The 22,633-nt window shown below is 38.3% G+C and overlaps 1 protein-coding gene across 1 annotated transcript in view; it reads right to left on the bottom strand.

Annotated features, from left to right (window-relative positions):
* FMN2 (formin 2) overlaps window positions 1-22,633 on the bottom strand; it is a 437,381-nt gene that overhangs the window by 216,413 nt on the left and 198,335 nt on the right. Inside the window, exon 9 of the mRNA XM_023730863.1 lies at window positions 4,838-4,899. Within this exon, the coding sequence (XP_023586631.1) occupies window positions 4,838-4,899 (62 nt within the window). The remainder of the gene's footprint in view (window positions 1-4,837; window positions 4,900-22,633) is intronic.

Raw genomic sequence — 22,633 nt, 5'->3', positions numbered from 1 at the left:
AATGTCATAAAACAGCATGTGTGTTACTGTTACATGAGAAACTATCTGTTCTGTAAGCCTTCACCTGAAGTACAATAAAATATTAAAAAAAAAAAATTGTATTGTTATAGCATTTACTGAAATTGTCTGTTTTTCTCATGTACTTCTTCGTGTCTTTATTTACCTTGGTCAAACTGTGTTGCTTATTATAATTTTTCATGGCACATCTGTAGTTGCACTTTCCCATCTTTCTCTTTGTCTGAGTGTGTAGCATATTTGTGAAAGAAAGAGTGACATTATTTAATATGTCCCTTCTTGACTAAACTGTAGGATAACAAAGGACAGGGGCCACTACTACCTAGCACTAATCTTAACGTAGTGCCTGACACTTAGAAATCAGCCCATAAATATTTTTTAAATGAAGGAAGTAATGAATGAAAGGAGGTATACTATTTATATCTCCTTATGTTTCTTTATTTTAGACTGACGGACAGCTGCACATGATTAACAGGGAAGAAACTAATAAACAATAAGAAGAGCTCACTGGTTGGAATATGAAAGAGAGTATGCAAAATATTCATAGAATCTGTTTAGATAATGACAAGGTGGTTTTGAGAAACAGGAAAATTGGTGAATATGGATCAGATGACTTAATACATCCATGAGTGAGGAAGCTACGAGTGGGCATGGAAAGGAGTTAGAGTAACAACACATAGCCTGGATATTTTACTCTGTTGAGCTTCAGTGTAAAAGACCTTATTCATTCATTCAACAGCCATTTATTGCATACTAAATGGCATGTAGAGTATATAAAATTTCCATTGCAGCTAGACTGGGTTGCTGGGCTTTCCTACCTGATATACTGTGAATGAAAATGGGTAGTTAAGAATCCCAGTCTCATTGTTTATACTGACCCCATGTTAGTCTCTTCTGGTACGGTCTGATGTGATTTGGGATGGGGAAGGAGGAACAAGGTACATGAACACATGTCCGTGTCATGCTGAAATGAGACTGTAGCTATTGTACAGTTGTGGAGCTTGGGGAGAGTCTGCAGGAAGTGGGAAGGACGAGTGCCAAGGTACACACAGATGTGCACTTCATGCAACACGCTGCCTTATTTCTATCAGTCATGTGTACACATACAGACTACTAGCATCTGAAAAATACAGAAAAACTTGTTCCGCATAGTGCACTGAAAAATAAAATACAACTTGTTCTGCAGTCTTAGGTTCATCGAAGTATGTATTATCTAGTATCAACTGAAAAAGGAAAGCTCAAGATTTTTGTCAGTCCACTGGATGATCAATGCTTCAAGGTAATTGAGAAAGGGAAAGATTTTCTTTAGGAACTGTAAGGAGCTCTCTGGGCAATAGTCTCTAAAATTACATCATTAAAAAAGGAAGCAAACATATTTGGTTAGCCCTAAAACAGAATGTCAGAATATCACACATAACCTCTTGAAAACACTTCTGGGATGTCAATCATTAACTTCATTCATACACACTTACCATTTCTGAATCTCTGAAGAGATATTTCTAAAATTACCTTATTTTTTAGAAAGATTATTTTTTATACTAATCTATGAAGAAAAGCAGCACATTTGAAATATAAGTAGTGATATTCACAATGTTTACCCCCTCAATTAGAAAACCATACGAAGAGGAAGAACAGTACTATTCTCAGGTGTGGATGGAAGCATATTCATCATCTACTACCATTAAATGTCACTCAAAAATGACATATTTTGCGTCAGCATTAATGCCTACAAAACTGAAGACCCATATATGCAAATAGGTTCCCAAGAGTCTAGTACTAATAATCAAGAATCCTTAGAACAAGTAAACATTTTAGGCCCTCAATTACGCTTTTCAAAGTTTCAATCACCATGCTTATCATCACTTTTTATATACAGTTGCTGTGTTGTTGTTAGGTGCTGTCGAGTCGGTTCAAACTCATAGCAACCCTATTACAACAGAACCAAACACTGCCCAGTCCTGCTCCATCCTCAAAACTGTTATGCTTGAGCCCATTGTTGCAGCCACTGTATCAATCCATCTCTTTGAGGGTCTTCCTCTTTTTCACTGACCTTCTAATTTACCAAGCATGATGCCCTTCTCCAGGGACTGGTCCTTCCTGATAACATATACAAAATATGTGAGACAAAGTCTCACTATCCTTGCCTCTAATGAGCATTCTGGCTGTACTTCTTCCAAGACAGATTTGTTCATTCTTCTGGCAGTCCATGGTATATTCAACTTTCTTCACCAACACCATAGTATATACAGTAGGCACTCAATAAATTACCCCTTGCTATCAGGCCCCACTGAAAGAACAACTAATTATTCCGCATATGGAATTATCTTAAGCTATTACAAAGAAATAGAAACAGCACACACAGATGTTCAATATAGATTCTTATTCCCAATGGTTATCAATCAGTCTTAGGAAAATACTACTTGAAAACAATATAATAGAAAGTTCAACAAATGTCTTGAAACAAAGCCTATCAGTAGATTTCATTCAGCAATTCAATGATTTTAAAAATATTTATTGAGTAATTCCTTTGTGCCCAATGCTACTTAACTTTAGGTGCTAGGGAGATAGCATTGGATAAAAACAAATATCTCTTTCTTCCTGGGACTTTTATCACAATGGAATGCAAAGCAGGAATTAGTATGAATTCTATTTGTATATAAGGTGTATTCAATTATCTGTTTACTCATAATGGATTCTTCACCTTCCTCTGCTGAAGATGGCTATCAAAAACCTAGCCCAGTACTACCTGAGCTAATACTATTGTGAAATGCCCCCCACAATGTAATTATTTTTTCTGCCACAATAAAAGTCTGAACCATCAAGTTTAACAAAAACAACATCAACAACAAGAAGTTTAACCAGTGCCATCTGGCATTATCTATTTTCACAGAATATGGTAATGAGAAGCTAGACACAGAGTCTGGGTAGGTATTCAGTCTGTCCTGAGTCAGCACTTTATATTTTGTAAAATAGATTTATTCTGAAGGTCTAGAAACTCCCAAATAAAATATCCTAAAATAATGTAAAACAAACTTTCCTCATAAATGCAGTTGTCCCCAGTGTTCTATTTTTTTTCTGTATATATTTCTGCATATGGATACACCAGGTTAAAATAAGTCATTCATATATATATGTATATCTGTGTGTATACATACACATACACATGTACATATGCATGTCAATAATGCCAGACACACACACACACACACACACACACACACACACACACACTTGAAATCATTATGCTCTGTTAAAGAAATTACCTTCTGCAGTATTTCCTCATTTCTTCCATATGGCCCTCACGGTTGGGACAGGTTGATATGAGAGACTCAAGAGAAACATAAACTGCATCTCCAAATGGTTATGTTTTAAATGTTTGTTTCATTGGGACACTAATCTATTAAATACATGATTTACTGGTTCCAGTTTCTTCACTATGTAGGGAAAGCTACATAATGAATTATTCAAACCTTCTCTCTTAGTCCTTGTTGACGACTCAATCTTACTCAACATGTATGCTCATGGTGCCCACTGAGTACCAAATCCAAGCTTAGATCTACAGATATTGTGGAATGCACAATGAAGACTGTTTTCTTACAAAGGTGTCAGTCTCACAAGGGATAGCACACATACATATGTTTAGAAAGTATTAGATATAAGTGTGAACAAGCAGGTTGAATACACAGCCCTCGAGAAGTGGTCAGGTAGAGAGCCTGCAACCTACCACCTGTGTCTCCCAGATCTAAGAATTCTTTGATGGGACAGAAAGTCTAAGAACCAACTAAAGCCATGTTCCCAAAGAGCCAAAAAAACCAAACACTTTGACGTCCAGTAGATATCGACTCATAGCGACCCTGTAGGACACAGTAGAACTGCCTCATACGGTTTCCAAGGAATCAATGGTGGATTCAAACTGCTGACCTCTCTATTAGCAGCTGAGCACCTAACCACTGCACCAGCAGGGCTCCTTTCCCAAAGTACACAGAGACTTAAATACAGGCAGATCTCAGGCAACTGAAAAATAAAATGGAAAAAAAAAACCCAAAGATAGTAGAGACAAAAATAGGACTACGTCGACACTTTCTCCTTGATATAGTCAAAAGTACTAAAAAAGAACTGAAAAGAGAATAGCTTTTTACTGCATGACTCAATGTTATCTGATGTCATGTCCCAGCTAAAATCATCTCATATACCACTATGCATATCGCACACTGCCAAAGACTACACCCTGAAATGGTCACTCTCCTCTGGTACCTAATGACATTTTTCCCACCATGCTGTGAAGTATGATGTAGAATAAAGGCTGAATGTCTTGCTACTTGAAATGAGGTGAACTGTGGCAGTACACAGAAATGCAGCCAGAATGAATTAAACCTCAGCTTCACCATTATACTAATTGTGTGACCTTTAGCAAGTCATTTAAATCTCTTTCTATACCTAAGTTTCCTCATTTGTAAAAAGAGGCTAATAATAGTACCTAGTCATAATCTTCACGTGAAAATTCAATAAGTGCATATATGAAGCACATAAAACAACACTCAGATCAAATGATTCCATACGCAGGTACTATTATTATTATTATTTCAAAAAAGGAGGTGTGAGTGACCTCATATGCAACGTTTTGAATCACTGTCTTTAAAACTATGATACCACTCATTTGTTTGATATATTCCTAGACAATATTTTAACAAAGCTATAGTTAAATAAATTCAACCCACTCAGATGAAGTTTCCTTACAGGGCATTAAAGCAAAAAACGTGTACATAGACATGTGTTGTGTATGTATTATATACTCACACATAAAATTCCTTCTATTACTCACATTCTCATAGAGAGCTTGAAGGGTCTCCAGGTCAACCACAGAATTGTCCAAGTTCACAACAGCTGTGGGGGGTGGGGGAGACAGAAAAAGAATATAAATTGTCATAAGCCAGCTGTGAAAAGATGCTTGACCATCACCAGCAATAACATTCATGACCCAGAGGTCAGAGAGTGAAGGGGCTCTAAGTTCAATGCTTCCACTTGCCTCTTAACAACAATCATGCCCCAGGAATTTATCAAGGCAGGTGTCAAGTATTAAAGCTTTCACTTCCTCCACAAATAACAAATCCCATGAGTATGGCCCAAGTCAAAGGTCAGAAAGAAACTGTGAGTCTGTTTTTCAAGGCCCAACTGAACAAATTTGAAAAATCTGCATAATACCAGAAAAATAGGGAAATCACTCTTGTCACTGCTACTTCCTAACTTTATACCGATAAATGCTCGTATCTGCCAACTTACTTCAAGGCATCTGACAAAGGTTAAATCTAATCATTAAACTGACAGATTCAGTACAGAAATAACAGATGCACTTCCTATAATAATTCCTTAAATTATTATAATCAACAAACAATATTTTGATTATAGGATTGAGATTAACACAGATCTATCCTTAAAATACAACTAAAACCTCCTGGCGTCTAGTCCATTCCGACTTATAGTGACCCTATAGGACAGAGTAGAACTGCCCCATAGGGTTTCCAAGGAGTGACTACTGGATTCATACTGCTGACCTTTTAGCAGCTGAGCTTTTAATCACTGCGCCACCAGGGCTCCTAAAATACAACTACCCATATTTATACCAGGAGCCCTGGTGGTGCAGTGGTTAAGAGTTCAGCTGCTAACCAAAAGGTCAGCAGTTTGAATCCACCAGCCACTGCTTGGAAACCCTAAGGGGCAGTTCTATTCTGTCCTATAGGGTCACTATGAGTCACAGTCAACTCAGTGGCAATGGGTTTTTGTTTGCTATGCTTATACCAACAGAAGTGGAACTGATAATCAAAAACTGGGAATATGTTCTTTAAATGCCTTTTTTGGGATTGTATTGTATTTTGGAGTAGGTGTGCCTTATTATTTGGTTTAGTCATAGGCTAATCAAAACCATTCTGCATTTTCTGAGTACACATTAGCTAGAAATGAGATGAATTTTCCCTGATCAGACTTGCCCTGACCAGATTTGTGCAATGTAGCCAGGGAAGCTCTTGTGGGATTAAAGCTTTCCAGGAGAAAAATCACAAAGTGGATAATCACAAATTGGTTATATTTATTTTGATAACTGAGGCACTTCACAATGTCTCTTCTCACAAAGTTTAAAGTACATGTGAGACATTCTCTAGTTGACTCCAGCAAAATTTCAAGAAAGAATTAAGAAAGACAAGTGGGAAATTGAAATACAGGATGGATGAGAAATCTGACCAAGATACTTTAGCATTTCTGTTTGGAGCTGGGAACAGAGCCCAGATTCACCAACAAACATCATACAAAGTAGAATATGATACTTCCACCCTAATAATATTCCACCATTTCAATATTCAAAAAAATTAGGTCTCAAATATAAACCTAAGAGTCTGGCTAAAATTCTGAGGCAAATCTTTTTATTCCTTATGCCATATAAAACAAACATATCACAAACTATTTAAGGCTTCAAAGTAGTAAAAATATAGTCCAACATACTTTGATTATATTTCAAAAATTAATTGAAAGGGATTAAGTAATGATTTTCTCTGGGGGTAATATAGCTAAAAACAATACAACAAAATGTATAAAACTCAAAGCAAGATAGCAAATTCATGTATGGAATTACCTCCTTTAGATCTCTGCAGAGTCAAGTACTTAAAAGAAAATCTTACAGTGAATCAAGGTCTCTGATTTTGGAGTTCATTAGCTAGCTAATAATGCAGTAATTCTTTACATTCCTCTGGTGATATAGCGAGAGACTGATGGAAAAACTATGAAGGAAATGCTTAGTCAACTTAGTGTAAGATTTCATCCTCAGAACAAGGCAAAGAAACACAATAAAATCATTCATACTCAAGTCAAAACTCATAAAGGATGCGATTGTCCTCTGACTGCATCCATCATTTTAAAACATATTGTTTTTTCTACTTGTTTTCCCCACATGAATATCCTAGGATTTCTCACCTTTTTTCTTATGCAATGTCATGTACCCAAGAATATCTTAATAAATGCCATATAGGTATGAGCCAAGTCCTCAAAAGGTCCTAACCCATGAAACCTCATTTTTCACTCATCCATAGGAAATCTCACTGGTCAGCAGCATCATTAGTGTTTCTCCACATAACTTCCCCTTAGTTGGCTTCACACTTGAGAGATGTTAACAAAACTCAAATGGGAATCAGTAGTTTTGAGGAAACAACATAGTCACGCTCACATGGCTGAAAAGAAAGGAAGATGAGATACTGGCAAATGAATGGATTCAAGGACAGAAGTTCTAGGTAGGAAATAAAAGATGTAATTTTTGAAGGGTTAAAGACTCACATTATAAAGGCTATAACTGGAAGGTGCCATATTACCTCAGGAGTCCTGGGGGCACATTGGTTAAGAGTTTGGCTGCTAACCAGAGAGTCAGATGTTTGAATCCACCAGCTGCTTCTTGGAAACCCTATGGGGCAGTTCTATTCAGTCCTGTAGGGTCACTATGAGTCAGAATCGACTCCATGGCAATGGGTTTGGTTTGGTTTTGGTTATATTCCCTCAAATTAAAAAGCACATTTCAATATTTAAAATTCATATGTTTCTTCTCACAGGACAAAGTCACTAGGCTTGAAGGCTAAGGACCATAGACTCGAGAGACATCTATGTCAACTGGTATAACACAGTCTATAAAGACCATGTTCTACATCCTACCTTAGTGAGTAGCATCTGGGGTCTTAAAAGCTTGCCAGCAGCCATCTAAGATACAACTATTTGTCTCATCCCATCAGGAACAAAGCAGAGTTAAGAAAATTGAAGGCACATGGGAGCAATTAGTCTAAAGGACTAATGGACCACATGAACCACAGCCTTCATGACCCCAAGACCAGAAGAACTAGATGGCCCCCGGCTACCACTACCAACTGCTCTGACCAGGATCACGATAGAGGGTCCCAGGCAGAGCATGAGAAAAATGTAGAACAAAAATCAAATCCATAAAGAAGACCAGACTTACTGGTCTGATAGAGACTAGAAGAACCCCCAAGACTATGGCTCTAAGACACCCTTCTAACAGAATTGAAGCCATTCCTAGAGACCACCTTTCAGCCAAACAATAGGCCTACAAAACAAACAATAACACCCAAGAAGAACGAGCTCCTTAGAACAGCTAATTATATGAGACCAAAAGAGCAACATTTGCCCAAAAGCAAAGATCAGAAGGCAGGAAGGGGTAGGAAAACAGGATGAAAAGGTAACAGGGAATCCAGGGCGGAAATGGGGAGAGTGCTGACACATTGATAGGGCTGCAACAAATGTCTTGGGATATTCTGTGTACAAATCGTTGAATGGGAATCTATTTTGCTCTGTAAACCTTCACCTAAAGCACAATATTTATAAAAAATAATAAAAGGATGAATATTAAAAATAAAATAAAAATTGTTTCTAAATTTCAGTAGTGTCTTTCACCTTTCCCCTTTAAAATCTGTGATGAGGTTGACAGTACATTTTTAACTGATGAAATTATAAAATCAAGGAAATAACTACAATTATAACATGTTTCTTCTACATCAGGCTCTATGTTAGCTTACTAAAAGGGTTATTTGACTAATAATAATTTGCGTATGGAGCTACTGGGTGAGGAGGTACCCTACAGGTCTATAAGGCAGTTTTAATTATTCTCCCATAAAATAAACACAATAGACACTACTTTGAATTAAACCAAGAAGCATCTGTTTTGTTTTTATGTGTACGGGTGCACTAAGGAGGTGTTGGGAGGAAAGACTGGCCTTTTTTGCACCTTAGAATGTTATTCATTTATTTTTTAAAAATGCTAACTTTCCAGGATTAAAACAAGTGGAGGCTTTTGCCACTCTCTTTACACAACCAAAATACAACCATGTGTTCATAATCAGTCTAGACCAAAATGGCTAGCAATTTTATTTTTAAGCCAAAAATTTTTTTTAAATGCCAATGATGTAATAGAGAATTAGAATACAGTACTCTTTCTGGCTTTAGCACTAACTAGCTGTGTGTCTTTGATCAAGTCACTAAGCTTCTGTTTTTCCAAGTGAGATAATAACTTTTGTCTATAGTGTATGTTTACCACATGGGTAAAATAAGCAATTATATAGTAAGAAGTATTATGCAAGAAGCATAGGAATAATTCATGCAATTAATTTTAAAATGTATATTCTCTGCAAATGCATGAGAAACTAGAGACAGAGCTGAGAGTGTGTTATATTAAAAATAGGTTCGGGATTAAACATTTGCCTTCAATAATTAGGTGAAACCATAAACTGTGGTTTTCTTCATTAACTCCACCGGTAGTACATGCTTGCTGAGATCCAATGCACTTTTCATTAAGCCACACTGTTACAAGACAAAGAGTTGAAGAGTCTATTTTAAAACTCAAATAGTCCATTTAATTTTAACCCAAGATATTAAAAATGTCTCAAGATATCCAAACAGAAAAATAATCTGTTTTCTTTTGATTTTAAGACACTGCATTACATAAAAATAATTACAGAAAATGCAATTAAAAAATAACCAAGGATTATAGACCTATCGTAGGAAATGTTGGTTTTGCATGTGACACATGACACACATGTACACCATTGAGCAATAATACCTAGACACTTGGTCTTTGTTATTAACATGTTTTCCATAACTTCCTTCTCCAGCACCTAAAATGTGGGTCATGCTTCTTAGTCTGACTTACTACACTGTTAAAATCACCTGTGGATTAGAGAGCAATATAACATACGGCATGATAAAAAGATTCCTTTCTGTGTTCTTTCAACCAAAGAACTGAACAGAAGGGAAGGGATCATATTTTAGGTGCTTGCTTTAAAACAAACTCACTGAAAACAAAACAAAAAACTTCAGAAAACAATCATTATTAGCCAAATATGCAAATACTTCACATATTTCGAGTAGCCAGATGAAGTAGCTTACTGTATTTGTATAATTCAGTATAATACAATTACTCTTGTTGAATTAACATTTAAGCAATGGAATGCTGTTGGTGCCTGCCTTACTCTACCTACGGCTTTTTTCATCTGGGTATCCTGGGTTGGACCATGTGGGGGAGCAGCCTCAGCACTGCACTTGGTGGCCTCTTCCAGCTGGGAGTGCTTATCCCAGACACTGGAGTCTCCTGCTTTAATCCCTCTCCTGTGAGCTGATAAACTGGAGGTAGAGACCACCAACCCCACCCCCCAAGGTAGAACACTTCACAGTATTTATTTCCAGGTGTATTATCTCTGCAAAGCAAATTACACCAAAGCTTAGCGGCTTAAAACAACCGGCATTTATTATCTCACAATTTCTGTGGGTCAGGAATCCATGCATAGCTCAGCTGATGCCATTGCCTCAAGGCCTCTCACAAGGCTAAAATCAAAGTACTGATTGAGGTTATATTCTCAAGGCTCTGAGGAGGATCTGTTTCCAACTTCACTCATGTGGTTGTTGGCAAGATTCAGTTCCTCAGACTAAGGGACTCAGTTCCTTACTGGCTGCTAGCTGGAAACTGTCCTCAGTTGTGCACCCCATCGGCCTCTCCATAAGGCAGCTCACAACAAAGAGGCTGGCTTCCATCAGAGGAAGTGAAGAGAGGGCACACGAGACAGAAGGCATACTCCCTTTGTAACCTAATCTTGGAAGTGATATCCCATCATTTTTGCTGTATTCTATTTGTTGTGAGTCATTAGGTCCAGCCCCTACTCAAGGAGAGGGGTTTACACAAGGGCACAAATATCAGGAAGTGGGGGGCATTGGAGGCCACCTCAGAAGGGGCTCACACATCAGGTTCCTAAGCTATGGCTGTTTGTTCCTTAAACTTCAAATCACAACTTGTAGTTCTCTGTTGCTCTCTATCCTGTATTAACTGTATTGATGTGGATGTCTTTGCTTTCCTATTAGGCTCTAAGTTCACAGACACAAGTACAAGGGGAGGCATCATGGTTCAGTGAAAAGGAAAAATGGACTAGTCAGGACAGCTGGCTTCTTGTATAGCCTTGGCCTGTGGAATCAGCCAAGCCTCATCTCTAGGGGTCTTGATTTTCACCCACAAATGAAATAATATAGATGGATAGGCCCTTTCCCTCCACAATTACATGATGATGCCCGATTCATAGCTATATCCTTTACTGAATCTAGCAGAACCTGGTACATAAGATGCTGCAAAAAACATCCTTGATGAATGTTGAAAGGATCAAATAGACTGAGTTTCTTGATTCCTGAAAAGCTGATGGTCCTTCCATAAACAACTACTTTCACTCGAGTGTACTTTATAGTTCAAAACAAAAAAGCACGAAGATAATGACATGTAATGTCACATTATCATCTGGCAGACGGCACCGGAAGACAGTGGAACACATGGGCTATGAAGTCAAATTGGCTCCGTGACTTTTTATCTGTATAACAGATTACAGCCAAGAAGCCCAGTGAGGCAGTTCTACTCTGTCACATGGGGTCACTATGAGTCGGAATTGACTCAGTGGCAAAAATAGCTAACTCAAAAATCTGCATGTTTTCCAAACCACATTGATTAAAAAGACAGCAGATTTATTCAGCATATTTTACATTTGTTGTGTGTTGTTCAGAGCCCTAGTGGTGCAGTAGTTAAGAGCTCAGCTGTTAACCAAAAGGTCAGCAGTTGGAATCCAGCAGCTGCTCCTTGGAAACCCTATGGGGCAGTTCTACTCTGTCCTATAGGGTCACTATGAGTCAGAATTGACTCGACGGCAACCGGTTTGTGTATCATTCAGTGATGGTATTAACTCTGTTGTTGTTGATACTGTTGGTTGCCTTTGAGTCAACTGCAAATCACGGCAACCCCATATGTACAGAGTAGAACTGCCTCGTAGGGTTTTCTTGGCTGTAATCTTTACGGAAGCAGATCGCCAGGTCTTTCTCCCACAGAGCCTCTGGGTGGGTTCAAACCATCAGTCCTCCGGTTAACAGCCAAGCGCTCAACCATTGTGCCACCAGGGCTCCTTGCATGACACCCTAGACATCTCAATCTCCTCATCTGCATAATACACCTAAGGGTACCTACTCTATAGGGTTCTTGCAGGAGGTTAAATAACACAAGTAGAACACCTAGAAGCAGAGCCTTGCACATAGAAAATATCCTCAGCGAAAAGAAAAATGACAGTTTCGGTTGTACAGATAGCAGCATAAGAGATTAAACAAGTACCCACAGTGAAACAATCAGCACTGATTTGGGGTTAAGGTATATGGGAAGGGAAACAGTCAGCAGAAGTTTAAGCCCCAAATCAGTACAAACAACCTATATTTACAGTTCATGCCCTTTTCTCATTGACAGAGTTAGAAAGAGTATAAGGGCTTAGTGAAACCATCTTTACCCCATTTGGAATTCAGAAGCCACAGAAACAGCTAAGATGAAGTTAGCCTTGCAAATTGCTGAGAAGCAAAGGCCTTTGTTTGAGAAGGAACTCATCTTAAGTAACAGGGATCAAGAGTATTCTCTCATGGAAAATGGTTCCCAGCTTGCAGTCTTACCCTAGCCACCTGGAATGAATAAAAAAAAAAAAATTTAAAGATAAACCCACAATACCTGAAAGAAAAAAGGAGCGATGACAGCAAAAAATAAATAAATACACACACACACACACACATATACATATGGAGGCTAGCTGTACTTGAAGACCTGAAAATGATGACTCCAAAGCTGTCAGTGAGGAAAGCTGAGAACCAGCCCGGAAGGTCAAGGAACTGGCAACACAAGGTACCTCCCAACTGAGGGTGAAGGGGAGAGTGGCAAAATAAGGAAGACAAGGTGAATGCTGCCAGTCAGTTAGCAGCATCCCCATTCCAGGAAGCTGGGCAAATATCCTTCCCCAGCTTAAGTCAGGTTCATTTTCTTAAGGAAGTGACAGAAGGTCTCTGGGCAGGGAGATACCTAGCATTGTTGCAGGGTTGGGAACCAAGTTAAAAACACAAGGACCATATGCAATACTGAAGGTAGAATACTGACAGACACCTCCTCACCTCAAGCCCTCTGACCCAACTTGGAGCATAGAACACTGCCAGATAGATCTTTACTCTCCAGGCTCTGGGGAGTCTGACCACCTGACCCGAAGAGGAAAGATCAAAAGATAAAGGCATTGACTGTTGTCCAATGAATAAGATGCTCAGATAATGCTATACTGACCTCAAAGTCAAAAAGCCCTGTGTGCTCATAGCCTTTCATCGGCTTTTAAATCCTCCACTTTTAAGCAAGAACAGACAGCCCATACTCTTCCTTGTCTCACATGATGGAAACTCCATCCTTCCAGGTACTCAGATGGGCCATCTTTTACTCCTTTCTTTCTCTCATAGTCTACATCCAACAGAGAATCCTATTGACTCTGCCTTCAAAATACATCCAGAACATGGCTTCATTTCACCACCTTCACCGCTACCACCCTGTTCCCAGCCTTGATTATTGTAACGCCCTCCTAATTGGCCTCCCCAGTTTCCATCCTTGCTTCTATTCTCACCATGACAGCCAATGTGATCCATTTAAAACATTACCATATCACAGATCAAATCCTTCATCTGCTCAAAACCACGCAATGGCCCCCATTCATTCAAAGTAAAACCCATGCCTCTACTTGATCTAGTCACCGATTAGCTCTCTGACTCAACTCCTAATATTCACCCATTGCTGTGCTTTAGACAATCTAGGCATACTCCTGCCTCTGTGTGTTGGCTATTCCCACTCTTGCAATGCTCTTCCCTGCAATACCTTCATGGCTAACTCTCTCACCTCCATTAAGTTATGCTCATATATCATCTTTTCAGTGAGGCCCACTCTATTATTTTCAAAATTAGACCCCTTGTCTTAAAAGCCTGTGAGCAGTCATCTAAGATACTCCACTGGTCTTACTCCTTCGGTGGGGAGGGAGAATGAAGAAAACTAAAGACACAAGGGAAAAACTAGTCCAAAGGACTAATGGACCACAACTACCACGGCCTCCACCAGACTGAGTCCAGCACAACTAGATGGTGCCCGGCTACCTCCACTGACTGCTCTGACAGGGATCACGATAGAGGGTCCCGGACAGAGCTGGAGAAAAATGTATAACAAAATTCCAACTCACAAAAAAAGATCAAACTTACTGGCCCGACAGGGACTGCAGAAACCCGGAGAGTACGGCCCCTAGATACCCTTTTAGCTCAGAAGTGAAGTCACTCTTGAGGTTCACCCTTCATCTAAAGATTAGACAGCCCCATAAAACAAAACAAGACTAAAGGGGCACACCAGCCCAGGGGCAAGGACTAGAAGGCAGGAGGGGACAGAAAAGCTGGTAATAGGGAACCTGAGGTCAAGAAGGGAGAGTGTTGACATGTCGTGGAATTGTAAACCAGTGTCATAAAACAGTATGTGTACTGTTTAATGAGAAGCTAGTTTGTTCTGTAAACCTTCATCTAAAGTACAATTAAAACAAATTAGATCCCTCTGCCACATTCCCTATTTCCCTCTACCTTGCTCTATTTCTTTTTTCCATAACACTGATCTCTTTCCATCATACTACTAAGTTTATTCATTCATTATGTTTATTTATTATTGTTTGCCTCTTCCCCTAGAATGTAAGCTCCATGAGGGCAGGGATTTTGGTATGTTTTGTTCACTGACTCATGCTAAGCTGCTAGAACAGTCCTTGACACATAATAACCAACCAGTTGCTCTTGAGTCAACTCTGACTCATGGGGACTCCCCAACGTGTGTCCGAGTAGAACTGTGTTCCATCGGGTTTTCAGTGGCTGACTTTTCAGAAGTAAATCACCAGGTCTTTCTTCTGACGCACCTCTGGGTGGAATCGAACCTCCAACCTTTCATTTAGCAGCCAAGTGCATTACTGTTTGCATTACCCAGGAACTCCTGACACATTAAAAAAAAAAAAAAACATTGCTGTCGAGTCGATTCTGACCCATAGCGACCCTATAGGACAGAGTAGAATTGCTCCATAGAGTTTCCAAGGAGCGCCTGGTGGATTTGAACTGCCGACCTTTTGGTTAGCAGCCGTAGCTCTTAACCACTATGCCACCAGAGTTTCCAACACATAACACGTGCTCAATAAATATCTGTTGAAAACTTTATCGAATTAGAAGAAAAAGACCAAACAGGGAGAAGAAAAATTTTAAATTGTCAGTACTATCTTCAAAGATAAAATGAAGGATGTAGGGATTAGGGGAGGGGGGGAAATGTCATTCATTCACGTTTGTTTATAACTCCATTTTCCCCTTACCTTAAAAGGTTGGCTCATCTTAGGCTTTTATAGGGAGTGATGTGGGCATCTATTTAGAGTGTAGTGGTAAAGATATTTGAAATACAAATCAATTTTGGACAATTACCCACCTGACAAAATGGCAAACATGTTAAATATATTTGTATCAGATAAAGATTGTTTTCAGCTGTAAGTAAAAGACTATCTGAGCAAACAGTGACTTAAACAAAACTCAGATAAGTCAACATTGATTCAGGGGCTAAACAAATGTTAGGACCAAAATTTTTCAAATGGTCTTGGCCTTTTCCTCATGCTGAAAAAATAACTGCTACAGCTCCATTGATCAAGTTTGCATTCCAAGGCAGAACGAAGGAGGAAAAGGGAAAGCAACAAGAAGGAAAGGGCAAAGCGTATTAGCCTTAAATTCTTAGCTCACTCCTACTTATGGTCTCATTGGCCATAAGATTCTCCCACGGCCACCTTAGAGAGAAGGAAAGCTGAAAATTGTAGTTCCTCAATGTGGACAAACTGCTATCTCTAACAAAATAACAATTTTAAGCTCCAGCACAAGTAATCTCTGAAACCTCCCCTAAGTAACATTGGTCATAATGACCTCTCCTGTGTCTGAATTTCAGCCTTTAACATAAATATAAATTGCTGTAATAATTTCAAAGATTCCTTCCTTTTTTATATAAGTAAATGCTCTATTCCTCCAAGGAGATTTTAGAGAGCCTGAGAGCAGAGGCTGTATCTTAGATATCATTAGACCACACCATTGAATATAATCCAGTCGATTTCAACTCACAGTGACCCCATAGGGCAGAGCAGAACTGCCCCATAGGGCTTCCAAGGAGCAGCTGGTGGATTGGAACTGCTGACCTTTTGGTTAGCAGCTGAGCTCTTAACCACTACGCCACCAGGGCTCCACTGTATACAGTAGGCAACTAAAAAAAACTTGCAGTGTGAAAAACTAGTCATTACTGAACCTTCAGTGAGAAGCTAAAATAGCCAACCATAACAAAGGGTCACAAGTCTTGTATTTGCCTTATTGGTCTCATACAGCCACAAAGTCAGTAACACTTGAAAAAGAAAAAGCCAAGTATTAGCATGGGCAAAAAAATACCTGCTGCACACAGTACATAACCATCCAAGCATAACCATCTAAGTGCTAATGAGGGAAGAACTGTGACTTAAAGAGCAAAAGAAGGGAACTTCGAAGGGAAGGAGCCCCTCCTCTTCCACACCTGCTATTTGTTGTGGACATAAATGATCAATTTTTACTCATTTAGGAGTTTCTAATGCTCCCTTAATTGTCCGGCAAGGAAGATAGAAAAGAAAAGAAAAAAATCAGTTTGGGGAAATGCCTCGACTTTTTATGCCTAGAAGTTTGATTTGAAACTCAATGAAGCGCAGACACCTTTGGTAAGGGCCTGCCACTTGCGATCTGATGACAATGGAGTCAAGAATCACATACAGCACTTCTCTATCAGGAAACGCCAATGCGCTAATCCCCAACGGAAAACCTGCACACCTGGGAAATTCCTTAAAAAAAAACTGTCAAAATTTATTACATGACACAGATTTTGCTAAAGATGCAGTCAAGCAATCTTTAAAATTTTGTGTGGTTTTGCTTGGCTTAGTTAACATACCTCCCAAATTTTTAAAACTAAAATTTCTCCGAGAGAGGGAAACCGTGGGTACCACGTTCATCTAAACACATTATGCTTGATAATAAGATGAAAGGAAAACACTTGAATTCTTTTCAAACCCTTGCCGGGAAACATGTTTGAGCACCTGGGAATCTTGACTCATCATACATGCACACAAATGCAGGCACGCCCCCGCCGGGGAAAACTTGCCAGAGACATGGTTCTAGACATTTGTAGTATACATGTTAAGCACACAAGTTCTTGAATGATATTTCAAGTAATTCTGGAATATCTAAAGACCAGAGTAAATTAAATGGCCAACACACCAATAGCATTCTTTTTTCAATTCCAAACTAAATTAGCATTCTTTAAATTCATAAGACTTCTAAATTTTATTGTTGCTCTTCCCATTCATGTCCCAGTTGACAGATTAACATATTTATTGGGAAGTTTCAATTTAGCAAAATGATAACTCAAAAGTCTTCAGTTTACTCCAAAATTACTTGGAAACTTAAACCTTGTGCTTTGGATTCAGAGAGACCTGAATTAAAAACACGGCTCTATGGCTAACCATTTGTGTGTCCCTTGGAGAGACTCTGTAAGATCTCTGAGCTTCAGTTTACTCATATGTGAAATGGTATATCAGTGGTGATGTTAATCTCTCCCTTGAATGGTTACTGTAAAGATTAATTATTTTATCGTGTGGAACAGTTATTGCTATACCAGGCATTCAAGAATGGAAAATTCTTTGTTCTCTCTAAATGGCTAAATACCTTTGTAGAGATACATGTGCTCTTATAAAATCAAACATAAATCAGAAAAATAAGTGTGTATATTTTATACCATTGCTTGGATCTTAAAAATAAAAGGACAGCGATTAGAATCATATGTCTGTATCCGGTTGCGTTAATGGGCTAATTCCCCGCTGTGCTAGAGAATGAACTAAAGTGCTTAAACAGTAGTGGGAAAATGGGTTATTTTCAAATTAGCAGACAGTGTATAAAGCATTCTACAGCAAGAAATGCACAGATGTTGATAACGCCTGAGAAGTACTCCTCACAAAAATTCCTCAAAATTGACACTTCAAAAAAAGTGGCATACGATCTAGTGATATAATGACATTTGTTCATTCCTTATTAAAAAAGAAAACAAAAACAAACAAACGAAACACAGCTGCCCTCATGGACACCCCATGTGTAGAACTGTACTGCACAGTCTTTTCAACAGCTGATTTTCTGGAAGTAAGTCATCAGGCCTTTCTTCCCAGGCACCTCTGGGTGGACTCGATCCTCCAACCCTTCAGTTACCAGCCAAGCACTTAAGAAACCATTTGCACCACCCAGGGTTGCCCCATTCCTTATGACACATAAATAAAAACTTGCTACTTAAGCTGTATGGCGTTGAAAGGGAACCACTTAAATATAAGATAAAATGTATTCACTTCAGAAACACGCTTTTAAATTTCAGCAGTTGATGCAATAGTTACAAAACATTTTTATTCACCCACAAAGAAAACAAGACTATCTTCTTGAAAACATCATTGGTTCTTTCATTCACTGAACATGCATCGAGTTCCAATTCTATGCCAGGCACTCTTCTCTGTCCTGGAGATACAGTGGAAACCTGAGAGACAGAATTCCTGTCTCTGTGGAGTCCACACTCTATTAGAAACAATGAAAATACTTTAGGCCCCAGAAAGGAAGAAAATGGCATTTTTATAATCTTCTGTAATTTAGAAAGGGTGTTCATTTATACCTCTCTCTTTAGGCAGTTTAACATGGTAGGGCCTTATTATAAAATACAGACAACAAAATGCCAGAATCCTATAGATTTTGTACTTAAGCTACATAAAGAAAGGCTTTCCTGTTGGGGGGAAAAAAAAACCTGATACACAATCCACCACTGGTTCATCTCAAGCATACTTGCTTATACAAGGTTAACAACATAAGTTACTGATTAAGTCAGTAGGCTTCATACACCTATGGGCCTTGTTTATAAGAGCTTGTACAAGTTAAATTGTCAGAGAACAAATACATTTTGTTTGAGTCAGTATGTCGCCTTCTTGTCTAGGCCGAAAGAAAAAATGGATACCGAGACTGTAATCCTTTCAGAATAAAATCTTTAAATGCAAACATGATTGCCATTGTAGACTGTTTAATCTAGTGATATTGTATTTCATTTCTGTTTTTGGAGAGGTTTGTTGATTTGACCATACCAAGTACTACTCAGTGCTTATCTCAACTGTTTAGATAAGATTTATTTGACTTTGGCAGGTGACAAAATCTAGGGGTGTGGAATAAGGGAGGTAGAAGAAAAGACTGGCATATTCCCAGATAGTGTTTATTTTAAGCATAAGTGTATAGATGAGCAAATAGTTTCAAGCAACGTACTGTACTTTGTGTAAAACATCCACTGTCTGTTGAATGTTTTTCGTAAACCAGCACTGCAAAATGTCCTTTATTGGGCATAACGGACTTCACCTTCTTGCTTAGGTAAACATTTACGCTCTTGTAAAACAGAACTTTAGTGAGCTTCCCTGGAAATAGGACCCTAGCTTTGCGATCACATTTTGCCACTGTTTCCTAACACATGATCTAAAAGGGGAACACTATTAAATTGTACTTTGAATGTAAACATATATATTGCTTATTGCTCCACATGTATAGAATCTATCAGAAATCTAAAATGTCTTATGCCCAAATAACTTTCAGAGATTATAATCATATTTTTTCAGTGTAACTCTACACAGACGTATATCTCACTTTGATAGAAACCCAAAACAGAAAAGCTGAAATTTACAAACACAATGATTATAATCATGGTTTTAAAGAAAAATGTTCCTTTTTGAAGTAATTCACCTAAACATTCACTTTAAATAGTCAGCTTCCTTGTATATTTAAGTATTTCTCTATTGGCAGACATGTTGAGGCAGGGAAAGAACCAAGAACGAATGGGTTTAGTCAGTGAACACTAAAAAGTCATCAAAACAATAAAGAAAGCTTAGTTGTGAATTTGTAATGTATGACTGAGATCAGAGTTGCCATACCAAAATGTGATGTTATATTAATCCCTTATTGACTACAGAGATGACCTTGACCAACAACTTGTGTCTCATGCCTACCTTTCCAAAATAATTGAAAATACGAAAAATCTAAAGAACTCATAATATTTATTACGATCCCTTTGGAATAATGTCATGGTTAACTTAAATCAACATGTAGTTAATATGTGCAAAAACGTGATGAACTGGTTAAGGTATATGTTAAATCATACTTTGTTCAGTTAATGAAGGGGTTTTGTTTGTTTTTTCTCTTTTGATGCATATATTTGTGTGTAAAAACTAGTTCAATAATTCATTATCTGGAGCAATGAGGGATCAGTTAAATATAGGGAGAAGTTTCAAGCATTAAGATATGCTTTTAATGAGAAAAAGTTGCTTCTAGGTAAATAGTAGAAAGTTTTCAAACATAAGCTAGAACAGCCTCTGTTCTAATTCCTTCGCTCGCTCTTTTGAACTTTAAACTTCCATAAGTGCTTTGTGAATGGAGAGCCTCTACTGAAGGAATTTTCCTTCGTGTACCTACTCTCCTGTCCTCACACGCCCCCATACTCTAGCTCCAGTAACTACAGGCATTGCTCAGTGGGAAGCCTGTGCAACAGGGACCGCATGGAGTTTGCTTCTCCTTGCCCCCTTTCCACCTTCACTAAATATCTAGTAACCTGCAGCACTTCTGCAAGTACAACACTCCACAAACTGTGACTGAATTTATTAGCGAGATGCATCCATCCTCTTCTCATGGCTTACAAGGAATTTTTTTAATTAATTAAAGAAAATTATTTTTCTTTTCACAGTTTCCTCACATCCCTTGATATCACAGGCAATATGTGCAAACTGTAACAATGCAGGATGGGCATCACTGTTCAGAAAAGCTTTAGATGGAAGCCACTGGTTGAAGGAGAGGTTTAACCTCCCTTAGGCACCTGGATTTTCAGCACAGATGTGCCTCATCATAGAATACTAGATCCAAGTGTCTTCCTCCCTCTCCCAAAGTAGATCAAAAGTGTTTAAGTACAGCTCAAGCTGATTTTGCTCACCGAAGACTTAATGTTTCTTCAAGGTTTTATCCAAAGAACTGAACTAAAATTTAGCAGCTTCGTCCATAGCCCCATACCGACCGGCTTCACTAAGAGCCTCTTCACGAAATGACAAAAATTTGCTAAATGCATCTTCCTTGGCTGCTCCTGTACATAAATAATCCCGTGAAAACTAAATAATTAAAATGCAATGCTTTTTAATTTCAAATTCCCACAGATGAAGATTCTTTTGTACTTGCGTTTGTTTCTTATTTTCAATGTTTACCAAGCCAATCTGAATGTATCTTTGTAGGGGAAATGGTTGCAGATGGTTAAAATGCTTTTCTAAAGCATTTTAGTCTCAGCTGAAATGATCATCTTCATTGTTCAAGAAGAAACAATTTCCTGTTAATACAGCTCTCAGAGAATATGACATCTCCATCCATTTCCCTCTCTTCTAGTTGAGGAGAAAGTAGATTAAATACATTTTTCCTCACTTTCCAGGATACCATAAATGGAAACCCACTGTCTTCCAAAATTCCTGTGGGCACAGAATGAAGTAGTTAAAGGTTAAGACTAAAAGTTAACTCCCCCAGACTTCATCATATTTCAACACGCTGTCTTTCACTAAGCATTCCGAAATTACTACTCAAGAGTATCACAGATCTGAGAAGAGTGACATCATGTCTTTGTGATACCTTGGCATTGTTCTAAGTGTGGCAGATGATGGAAATTGGGCCACTCCAGAGATTTTCGCCAAGAGAGCAACTGACTCTGCCCTGCCAATGAAAACCCACTCTGCTGAAGTGATGCCAGGAGCCCTGTGCACCTGTTTTACATAGTTGCAAGTTAAACTGAAAAAGGAGACACAATAAATATTAATATGTTCATACTGTAGTAGGAACTATGGTTTAGAAATGACCAATAAGTAAATTAGAATAATAAATAGTCTCAAAAAATGTTAATTGTGCTTTTATTTATTTATTTATTTATTTTGACTACTTAAATGTTTAAAAAAATATCAAGGCCTGTTAGGGTTAAATGAGTATTTGGATCGAATTAAGATGAGCTCTAAATTATTTATTTCTCACATTCTTAAAGTCATTATTTACTAAATATCTAAGTAATTCAGAAGACTTGACTCAGATAAATAAGATAATGTTAGCAGACCAGGTACCTAATGTGGATGAGGCATAATCTTAGTGAAACACAACCCATTATCCACCTATTCAAAAAAAAAAAAAAAAGTACAAAGGAAATAATTAATCTCCACTTAGATACTGTAGATAACTCAATTCTCACTCTCTTTCAAATGACTGTTATGACAAAGGTACTAATTAATGTTATCCAACTGTCTACACTATAATGTATGAGATGACTGAAAACCCCACGGCTTCGGTCAGGCACATCTTATTCCTCAAGGTGACATCTTTGCTTTTTAACACTTTAAAGAGATCTCTTGCAGCAAATTTGCCCAACGCAATGTATCTTTTGATTTCTTGACTGCTGCTTCCTTGGGTGTTGATCCTTGACAATGTCAATGTTTCCGTTTATCATGATGTTGCTTACTAGTCCAGTTGTGAGGATTTCTGTTTTCTTTATGTTGAGGTGTAATCCATACTTAAGGCTATGGTCTTTGATCTTCATCAGTAAGTGCTTCAAGTCCTCTTCACTTTCAGCAAGCAA

The sequence above is a fragment of the Trichechus manatus genome, unplaced genomic scaffold (assembly GCF_000243295.1).
Source record: "Trichechus manatus latirostris isolate Lorelei unplaced genomic scaffold, TriManLat1.0 scaffold00039, whole genome shotgun sequence".
NCBI classification, from domain to species: Eukaryota; Metazoa; Chordata; class Mammalia; order Sirenia; family Trichechidae; genus Trichechus; species Trichechus manatus.
This window is presented reverse-complemented; position numbering and strand designations above follow the sequence as displayed.